Source organism: Papaver somniferum, unplaced genomic scaffold, assembly GCF_003573695.1.
Source record: "Papaver somniferum cultivar HN1 unplaced genomic scaffold, ASM357369v1 unplaced-scaffold_128, whole genome shotgun sequence".
Lineage (NCBI taxonomy): Eukaryota > Viridiplantae > Streptophyta > Magnoliopsida > Ranunculales > Papaveraceae > Papaver > Papaver somniferum.
Genome location: NW_020621936.1, coordinates 14,256,310 through 14,267,465, shown reverse-complemented (window position 1 = coordinate 14,267,465; position 11,156 = coordinate 14,256,310). Strand labels below are relative to the sequence as shown.

The 11,156-nt window shown below is 41.9% G+C and overlaps 1 protein-coding gene across 1 annotated transcript; it reads right to left on the bottom strand.

The window, feature by feature from the left end:
• Positions 1–5,079: 5,079 nt before the first annotated feature.
• On the bottom strand, positions 5,080–7,163 carry LOC113331930 (clumping factor B-like). Its single transcript, XM_026578565.1, has 5 exons — positions 6,589–7,163; positions 6,004–6,064; positions 5,847–5,933; positions 5,528–5,757; positions 5,080–5,353 (listed from the first exon to the last, which is right to left on the bottom strand). Exons 1-5 carry the CDS (start codon positions 7,161–7,163, stop codon positions 5,080–5,082), a joined length of 1,227 nt encoding a protein of 408 aa, XP_026434350.1.
• Between the last annotated feature and the right edge of the window lie 3,993 nt (positions 7,164–11,156).

Sequence of the window (11,156 nt, the reverse complement as noted above, 5' to 3'; positions counted from 1 at the left end):
ATTCCTCACGCTCGTCCGAACGACTCTGGTAATATTCGTCACTCCTACTTTACTACTCCTTTTTCCTCTATTGATGCGTTCGACGGAGAAATCCCATTATTGGCTGATTAGCACAGAGGCAAGAAATTCTGACTAGGAGCATCAATCGATTGAAAGAGGCAATCGATGAACTCTTCAACTGTATGGTAAAATTGACAAAAATCTTAAGAGCAGAAGTGGTAGATCATCCCAGCGTTACTTCCAATGATACCCCTCAAACCAACAACTTCACTACTTACGAAAAGCCTGTGGACCAAGAAGTTGCACATCTGATCGAAAGTTTATGTGAGCTTCTACACTTCTCCAGAGATCAATCTACGAGTACATTCGCTGAGCTCAACCAAATATCGTCAGACATACCTCTGACTCCGTCGTGCCTAACAACTGAGGAAACACCCGCAATGTCTGACCATTCAATCAACAACATCACTTTTGGAGAAGAAGACCGCATGGCAGACGAAGGACACAATCGAGCCCTATATGTGACTTGCTTCATCAGAGACTACGAATTCAAGAGATCCCTCATTGATACAGGTGCTTCTACAAATATTGTCACTATGAAGACTCTCAAGACGGCCAGATTCCCACAGCACAAGATTTCTGGCACCCTATCCTGATGACAGGATTTTAAGGAAGTCAGATCCATACATATGGGTATGCATACATCGATTTGAAGGTAGGGCCTATTCAGTCAAAAGTCAAGTTCCATGTGATCTAACAAGAGCCCGACTATCACATGATACTTGGGCGCCCATGGCTCCATGATAACAAGGTGGTCCCTTCCACGTACCATCAATGCATGAAGGCACTACTCAACAACAAGATCGTTCGCATCCCAGCTTCGTCATCTCCTTATGCTCTTGTCTACGATGCTGAGTTCTTTGAATCTCAAAAGAGCATCTCGGAGCCTCCAAGCAAGGTTTGCAGCATCCCGCTTCCATGTTGGAAGGCTATTGAAAAGGTAGCTGACAAGCCATCATCCTCAGATGCTAAGGCGATTAAGTCATCTACTACACCGGTTAAACGCCATAATGATCAAGTTTCAACTCCAGGATCAAACTTCATAACCAGCCGTGATGCGGAGGGGAGGATCGTTTATCGCCGACGGGAAGATTAGCAATTAATCGGGGAGAACGATGAAAAGTCTCCCCACCCTGAAGAATCATGTCAGAACGAACCGTCACTTCAAGAAGAGGTTCAAAACGCCCCACGACAATTACAAGACGGCACTGACTCTACCACCGATGATCTCGAGACAATCAATATTGGGACTGAGGATGATCCAAGGCCGATCCTGATTAGTTCAGCATTGTCATCAGAGGAGCGGGCAGAGTTGATAAAGCTGTTGAAAGAATATCAAGATGTTTTTGCCTGGACGTATGAGGAAATGCCCGCTCTAGATGACAAACTGGTCACCCACCACCTGCACATTGTTCCTAGCTCCAAAGCTGTCAAACAACCTCCTAGGAAATTTAGACATGAAGTCGAGGAGCAAATCAAAGTCGAGATCCAGAAACTACTAGCAGCATGATTCATCAAGCCTATTCAACATCCAACATGGCTGGCAAATGTTGTTCCCGTCAAGAAGAAAAATGGTCAAATCAGATGTTGCGTCGATTTCAGGAACCTGAATAAATGTTGTCCAAAGGATGATTTTCCTCTACCCAACATTGATATGCTCGTCGACACAACTAGTGGACACGGTATGTTCTCATTCATGGATGGTTACAGCGGATACAACCAGATCAAGATGTATCAGCATGACGCCAACAAGACTGCATTCCGTGCTCCCATTGGGAACTTCCACTAAATTGTGATGCCCTTTGGATTAAAGAATGCAGGTGCCACTTATCAACCAGCCATGACTGCCATATTCCACGACATGATGCACAAACAAGTGGAAGACTACGTCGATGATGTGGTGGTAAAATCGAAGACTCGAACGTCTCACCTCGAAGTCTTGAGACAAGTATTCGGGAGATGCAGAGAATACAAATTAAAGATGAATCCTTTGAAGTGCGCTTTTGGTGTTTCCTCTGGAAAGTTTTTAGGATTCCTAGTCACAGCCGAAGGAATCAAAGTCGATCCGGACAAGACGAAAGCTATCACCACCATGTCTCCTCCACGCACCGTGAAGGAAATACAAAGTTTTATGGGCAAGGTAAATTATATTCGACGCTTTATTCTTGGATTGGCTCAACTCATTGCCTCATTTACCCCTCTACTGAAGAAAGGAACAAGTTTCACCTGGACACCCGTTCGACAAGAAGCTTTCCATAAGATAGAACAGATACTATCGTCACCTGCTGTCATGAAGTCTCCATTACATGGAAGACCCCTGATTCTTTACACAGCCTCCAGTGACGTTTCTATCGGAGCACTCCTTGCTCAGGAAGACGACAGAGGCATCGAACGACCAATCTACTACTTCAACCGCACAATGAGAGACGCTCAACTCCGATATCCAAAGGCTGAAAGGGCATGTATAGCATTAGTAAATGCAATAAAGAAGTTCAGGCACTATTTACTGTCCAACAGGGTCGTACTCGTCTCCGAAGTTGATCCTATAAAGTTCCTGCTATCAAAGCCAACCTTGATAGGGAGATCAGCGAAGTGGCTACTCCAGATGTCAGAATTTTACATAGCTTGCACGCCGCCCAAAGCGATCAAAGGCCAAGCAGTTGCATACTTGCTCGCTGCTTTTCCAAGAGAAGATACGACAACATTACACGAGGATGTACCCGGTGAATTTCCAAATATCTTAGTTATCAAAGAAGAAACATGGATTCTATACTTTGATGGATCCACCATCCCTAGCAATGACACCGGAGGAGCGGGAATAGTGCTGGTGTCCCCATCTGGTGAAGTTTTCTCACATTCGTTCAAGTTGGATTTCACTGCACCAACAATTCAGCAGAATATGAAGCCTTCTTATTAGGATTGTCCCTGGCCAAGAGAGCAGGAGCGACACACCTTGAAATAAGAGGAGATTCAAAGTTACTGGTCAATCAGATGAATGGAGCATACTCTCTCAAGGAAATCACGCTCGCTCCAATCCGAACCGAAGATCATCGACTATTAACTCATTTTGTTGATGCCACGATCGTCCATACTGGACGGACCAACAACAGGCATGCCGACTGCCTAGCAACTCTCGCTTCTAATCTGCAGTTCGAAGGGGCAGAGAAAACAATCACTGTACAGAGGCGTACTGGGTCATCTACCTGGCTCACTCAAGTCGAAGACATTTCAACAGACGATTGGCGAGCACCCATCATTCATGAATTGAGCAGCTCTATTTCAGAAGGCAAATCAGCCTCAAAGAATTGAAGAATTATTTCCTGCTTCACGAGGCGTTGTATTACCGAAACCCTGATGGATCCATATCACGGTGTCTTGGAAACGACGAAGCGGGAGAACAACTCAAGCGCATACACGAAGAAATCTGCGGACAAACACTAGTAGTAACACTTTACAGAAGGTTTCAGAGGGCAGGATACTACTGGCCTTCCATGGAAGCTCAAGCAAGGGATCTACAAGGATCTTGTCCCAATTTTCAGACACCTTCCCATCACTTAGAGGTTTTGACAGTCCACAACACTGGGGACTGGAGGGAGCCTTACATCAAACATCTCCGGGACAACGAACTACCAACAGAAAAGAAGCAAGCAGTCAAACTCATTCAGAGAGCTAAGAGATTTGTCTTTCTTGACGGGATCTTATACCGCAAAAGCTTTGGTGGGAATTTACTGAGATGTTTAGCTGAACATGAAATCCCAACAATTCTGAAGGAAATGCACGATGGAGAACATCAAGGAAAGAGAAAATTATTTCTTCAAGTCCATGAGAAATATTACTGGCCGACCATGGAAGACGATGCAGCTGCATACGTTCAGAGGTGTCACCAATGCCAAATCCATGGTAATCTTATCCACACTCCTTGTCTCCCGTTGAATTCTGTGAATAGTCCATGGCCCTTCTACAGCTGGGGACTGGATATCATCGGGAAGATCAATCCAGCATCTTCAAAGCAGCATGAATACATCATCACTGCAACTGAGTATTTCACCAAGTGGGTTGAAGCGATTCCTCTTCGAAGCACCACCGGAGTCACGATTGCAGCCTTCATCAAAGAGCACATAATATGTAGATTCGGTGTTCCTAAACACATTGTTACTGATAATGGAACTCCTTTCGCCAATAAACATGTGACTGAACTGCTCGAGGAATACGACATCAAACAAGTCTTCTCCACACCATATTATCCCCAAGGAAACGGACAAGCGGAGAGCACCAACAAAACTTTGATGAATTCTCAGTCGGACAATTCATGACAATCCTCGAACGTGGCATGAACAGCTGCCTATGGCTCTATGGGCTTATCGAACCGCACCAAGCTCAATCGGAACTTCGCCATATTCCCTCGTCTACGGAGCAGACGCCATACTTCCAGCAGAAATCAAAATTCCTTCAGCAAGGATTGCAACATCCAGTGGAGTACAATGGGATGAGGCCGAAGTATCCAAGTCAAGAATCGCTGAACTAGACATGCTCGAGTCAAGGAGGGCTAAGGTGGAAAAATACATAGAAACCTACAAACAAAGGATCTCCAGGGTATACAACAAAATGGTAATACCTCGAACATTTCAAGTGGGAGATATGGTATTAAAGACAGCAAAACATATTCAACAAGATATGTACGCTCACAAGTTCTCTCCGAAATGGGAGGGACCATATGTAGTCATCAAGGCAGTATCCAGTGGGTACTACAGGATCTTAGCTGTGGATGGAGGAGTTGAAGGGAATATAATCAATGGAAAATGGCTCAAAGCCTGTTACGCCTGATTCATGAAAGCAATTACCTTTTCATCATTTCAAGCATTTTCAAAAATGTAATTTTCATTCCTCCAAAGAGCGTGCAAATGCTCCTTTGTTCATTAAACATTTCATAAATGAGCAAAATTCCTTCATATCATGAACAATTATTCCACCTAACCATAAGCTTAAACCTATTCAAAAACAACAATCATAAATGCTCACTCAGAGGAAACCATCCAACAATGGGTAATCTCTGTAAGCAACCCTGTCAAGCTTCTTCTGAAAACTTTTGGTTTTCGTCCTCAATTCCTGCACCGCCTTCTCAACCCGGGCCGACTCCAAAGCGAGCATCTTCTCCTCCTCTAGTAAAGCAGTGGTCAGAAAAATCGTATCAGCAGCCTCCGTCGCCTTATGAATCTTGATTATCTCGATCCGATGACGAATCCATCCTACATTGAACCGCAATATCTCGCAATTCGAAATCATCTCATCCCACCTGTGCAATTCCTGATTCTTGACATCTCTCAGGCGCATCTCGTCAATCTCCTCAATGATCGGTAACAACCCTGCAACTGTAGTTAGGAGGGTTGGTAGAAAACCCTTCCACACCTCGGTCGTAGCAATATGTCCATATCTTTTCCAGATCTTGGTGTAAAGAGGCGTGTGACACTTGAAGATGACGAATCCACCAACCACCTCATTGTCCGGGAAATTATTGATCATAGGAGCTTCAAACGATAGTCCAGCTGTTGGATATTCACGAGCGTGAACCATGTGTTCAATCTCTACGGATTCTGCAGAGTCTTCACCAACTCGGGTGCTGCTGTTTTCAACGTCAACCACGGTCACAGACTTTCCACTCCTTCTCCTTCTGGCATCAACGACGACACGAACATCCGCCTGTGACGAAACGGAGAAGTATTTAATTTTACCGAAATTGAGCATAGTGGAACTGCAACGGTTGTAAGGGTGCTTACAGATGATCCAACCTCAGCATAAGCCGACCTGTAACGGGCAAGAGCTCTAACAATCCCCTTAGGCCTCGAGTTATGGGATGAAGAATTCTTCTGGTTATCCTGTAACAAATCATTTTCTTATGATCAGATAATCTCTATCAGACATAGACGAAAAAGGTATACAACTTACTGAGATGGACGCTTCTATTTCACGTTTCGACTGAGGATCATCTTGAGAAGAAATATTACTGCTAAATATAACGATAACAAGGTATGATCGGAATTTCTCTGCACGATGAAACTGACTCAGGAATGGAGGAAATATTCACGTAGATGATAGACTCAAAGTCTCGAAGATATATATTAGGCACTGTGGATGTTTATCTTCTACGAACAGTCAGTTCAGTTATGGGATTCACGGAAACCCTAAGCTTCAAACGAGATCAATACTGAAGACGCGGAGGAAAATAACATACCGGGGACTGACAACGACATAGTCAGAGAATGGCCACGCAGCTCTCTACACGTCCCTTGTCTCTTAACCGTATTTTGGTACTTCTCACAAGACGTAAATCATCAAAAGAGAGTATGATGGATTCAGGCGCATGAATTTTGGTCCGTTTCATTCGATCAGAAGGAATCAACATTAATAAAATATTTATTGTTCAGAAGAAAGCCCTAGCTCTAAAGCAAAGTCAGCCAAATCATCAAAGAAATGTCTACTACGAAGGATAAAGAACATTCGAATGTTTAAAGAAGATAGAAGTAAAGCTACTCGTCAGACTCATCCGAATTTCCAGATTCGTCATCACTGTCCTTCTCATCATCCGATTCATCAGATTTGCCATCGCTATCTTCCTCTTCATCGGAATCAGCGTCAGGGATGAAGTATGGACGAGCCTCAAGATCATCATCTGAGTCCGAGTCTTCTTCTGCTTCAGCTTCGGCTTCAATTTGCTTCATGGTCCTCCGAAACTCTCTTTCGTATCGGTCAGGCTTGATCATGCACTCTGTAAATACCCACGCAGTCTCCTCTTCAGAAACATCAGCATCAGAGTCAGAGGGTACCCCATCAAGGAATTGACGTCTCTCCTCATCCGCTTGTACTCGACGCCGGATTCGATCCCTTCTGCGCTGACGATTCTCGGCTTCATCATCTTCAGCCTTCCTCTTTATAAGTTCAGCATAAGTGACCCTGCGATCGTTCAAGGGTACGCTAGACTTCTCTCCCTCATCGTGAGTTGTCTTAGCTTCCGATTTGTCTACAGAAGCTTTGGAATCCTCATCGGAGGAGCTGGAGGAGGAAGAGGAGTAATAATAATCGTAATTGTTGCCGCTGGAAGTTGACATTTTCTGAAACCAGGAGCATAAAATTATCAACATGCAAGTGAATCCATCTGCAAAAATGGTAATTCTTAACTCTTACCTCTTTACGATTCCACTAACGACAGTAATAGTAGTAATCCAAGAGTTAAACACCTCAAAACTCGTTCGTTTCTTCGAAACCTGCAAAAGACGAACGAAACTTAGATTTTCATAAAGTCATGAACATTTATACTACGTAAACATTCACCATGAAATTATGAAAAACTAAAACAATATCTCATCATAAATAATTGTTTACTTTGAACATTATCCAAAAATCAGTTTTGAAAATATATGTTTACAAAACATGAAATAATAACTCACGTTTTATTTTTAGTGAGTAACAACTAACGCAAAAAAAAAGTACACTCTTTTCCGTGAAAGCATGTCATGGTTTTGTATGCAAATATATTTTTCATGGACACACCATGATTTTATATTAAAAAAAAAAAACTCTTTTCCTTCGTGTCGTCGTTCGTCTTTAAAACGAAGGTTTATTTCAATTTTGTGAGGGCTCACACCTTATAAGATAAAGTTTTGATTAACATGAAAGATCATAAACAAAATTTTATCACTGGACACAAGTTCATGTATAAAAAAAAATAATTCTTCGTACTATCGTCATTCTCTAAAACGAAGGTTTATTTCGGTTTCATGAAAATTCACTCTTTTTATGATAAAACCTTGGTTCACATGAAAGCTCATAAACTAAGTTTTATCACTGGACCTAGGTATACATATATTAAAAAAAAATCCCTCCTAAATCAGGGATTATTATTAGTTTTCAAAACTAACGATCAAACGAACATACGTTTTCAAAAACGAGGGTTTTTCAACAAAACTCGCACTAATATATGCACATATATGATTTCAACATGATCACTTCATGAAACTCATATAACCATCAGAAAAAATAAAAAAATAAAAAAAATTCCACACCTGGTCGGCGCCGGCCGGAAGTTGGTCGGACGGTGGTGGCGGCGGTCGGTGCTCCGGCGTGAAAATTTTCTCCTCCTGCTGCTGGCGTGAAGGTGGTGGAGAGGTGATGAAGGTGCTGGTCGTGGGAAAAATAATAATAAATAAGGGATTAATTCCCTTTTATATCAAATTTTATTTCCAAAAACCTAATTTTACAAGGATTTCCTTATTGGGCCCGGCCCACGAATCCTAAACGACCAAGGTCCCGTCGTCCAAACCAGCGGTTCAACACCAATTTATGCTCATTAAACGATGCTCTATCATGCCACTGGGATCTTCATTAAACATTATCTATTTGATTATTTGGTCTTGGTATTAGTTAGAAGTAGTATTTTCACATTCCTCGTGGGAACGACCTGTACTTGCCATTGTTCTACTAGTTAGACACTGTGCACTTGCAATATTTTATTGTAGGTTTCCGATCCTACCATCTGCGAACTGGCGGAAGTCTCTTTGCCGAGATTTTCTGCTGAGTTTGGAAAACTCTGCCGGTTGCCTTAAGTCCGCGAACTTGTTTGTGAGCTTAAGTGGTTATGATCTAAAGATGTGCTATGAACATGAAACTTAAATTACTAAGGAATGCTTTATGCAAACCGTGGCTATAAAGTTCATGAGCCGATTCATCAAATCGAATCATCTTTGTTTCAATTGTGTCTTGTGTAGTTACATAAGATCTCATAGCAATTGAACAACTCTCTAACTAGTTCATTTGAGTCAATTGAACTAGTGTAGATGGTGGATTTTCGACAAAGGCTAAAATCGAAAACCCATAATTATACGAACTTCTGATCCAGCAATCAGACGCAAGTATTGAGACACGAGTGTCTCATCGAATCTCTGACTGAGAATACTTTCTCTCAGAGTACATGCGGATATGTAGTCTCTCGGCTGGACAACGGCATATCTCATGAATACTGAACACTTCAGTAATTATTTCTATATAGAATCACGAGATTGACGGCTCCTAGACAGCTTGCTCTGCTAGTATAAAGCGATAACGTCTTCAGGATACAAACAACGAGTTTCCCTGACTATGTAAAGGATATGAAGCTCCAGCAAGCTCATGTCAGAATAATTAATGCTTCCAGACACCTTGCTCTGCTTATATAGAGCCATAAGTTAATTATTCCTAAATTCTTGGATTCATCCACTGAATTTCTGAAAATATTCAAATATTTTCGCAGTATTTCGTTACTTCAATCTATGGTTCTTCCCAGCAGAATTCCATGGGTTAGTAATAAATATTCAACGCACGGGCGTCTGAGCTACCTCCGAGTAAGCCCCGGCTCAAAAGGTGCAACAGGTGTACTCAACGATGATGCATTAACAATCATCGCACGAACGAGTATTTCAAAATACGACGAAATGATGAACCTATGCAAAATAGGAAGGAAAATAATAAATAATTAAAATATTGACCAAGGCGCCAGGGGATTGGGCTCATCGACAGGCCGGCCATGTCGTGGCCAATCCCACGCCAGTTTTATATTTTATCATATTTTTGTTATTTTCCTTGATCTTATGAAAATCCTTTCATTTGAACAAACATCCTTCGTTTGAGGAAAATCCTCAGTTTCATGGTGCTTCCTTCGCACGAAGGAAATAATATAAAATTGGGAAAAATATTGTGGGGCCGTGATTATTGGCCAACCGGCCATGCCTTGATCCCGGCCGGCCCCACACCTCATGGTTCCTCATTATTTTATTATTATTTCCCTAATCTCATGAAAACTCCTTCATCTCATGGTATTTTCATAAATACATGAAAAATAATATAAAATCAGGGAAACCCGTGGGACCGGACCCCAGCCGACCGACCATGTCCTAGTCGGTCCCACACGCCCCTTTATTTTATTATTATTTTAAGGTTTCCTTCATCCCATGAAACTCCTTTATTTCATGGTATTTCTCTCAAATTAGGAAAATTCCTTCGAATCATGGAAAAATACACGGAAAATACATAAAAATTAGGGAAACTCGTGGGACCGGGCCCAAACCGGTCATCCATTCCCTAGCCGGTCTCACACACCCTTATTTTATTATTTTTTAATATTATTTGATTCCTTGATCCCATGGAAACTCCTTCACTTCAAGGAAACTCCTTAGTTTTAACAAATTCCTTTATTTCATAATATTTTCATAAATTCATGAAAAATAATATAAAATTAGGAAAAGCACCACGGGACCCCGGTCACTGGCCGTCCTGCCATGCCTCGGCCTCAGCGGTCCCATGATTCATCGATCCTTCATTTTATAATTATTTTCCTTCATCTCATGAAGTTTCCTCAGTTTCAACAAAACCCTGATTTTGTCATATTTTCTCAAATGGTTGCTCAAACGCACGCCAGAAAATATCAAAATTCTCAGGACTGAGACACGAACACCCTGGAGACGTGAGCATGTTACCTTGACCGACCAAGGTTGGCTCTTTAGCTTGCAAGAATCCGGTCCCACGTATATTCACGATTTGACCTAATTTGCGCAATTGCACGTATTAGGTCCAAAACTCCTCCAAATAATTTTGGAATTTGATAGAATGATCATCAGTCGATCCCATGACCACCCAAGGCCGGTTTCATGATCCCTTGGTCGGTCCCTCACCTCTTCATAATTAATTAGGTTTTATCACCTAAGTCTCAAACGAGTATTATATGAGAAACGATTGAACCAACATTTGATCATCATTTCATCAACTCTTCAGGAGATCTTGGTATTTTCTCACGCGAGCATATGGGCGCTACGTGGTTGATCCATGATCCCATGTAGCCGGTCCCTCCTTCAGTCCATGGTTAAATTTTCAATAAACCATCGATTGGTCATCAATTGATCAAATTAGGGTTTTTGAGTCCCAGGATCATAATTCCATATTCGAACACTAATAATTTTACGACGATCTCATGGTCATCATTTTATTTATTATACTCGGTTCAACTACCAGTATTCTCAATTAGATGTTTGATTTTGGTCACGCTACCAATAATTTATCAGACGAGTAACACT

Coding starts and splice junctions, on each gene's coding strand:
- LOC113331930 (XM_026578565.1), bottom strand. CDS start 7,163: ATGTCAACTTCCAGCGGCAACAATTACGATTATTATTACTCCTCTTCC. Junction 6,065..6,588: donor AATTCGGATGAGTCTGACGA/GTAGCTTTACTT, acceptor CGTTATATTTAG/CAGTAATATTTCTTCTCAAG. Junction 5,934..6,003: donor AAATAGAAGCGTCCATCTCA/GTAAGTTGTATA, acceptor GATTTGTTACAG/GATAACCAGAAGAATTCTTC.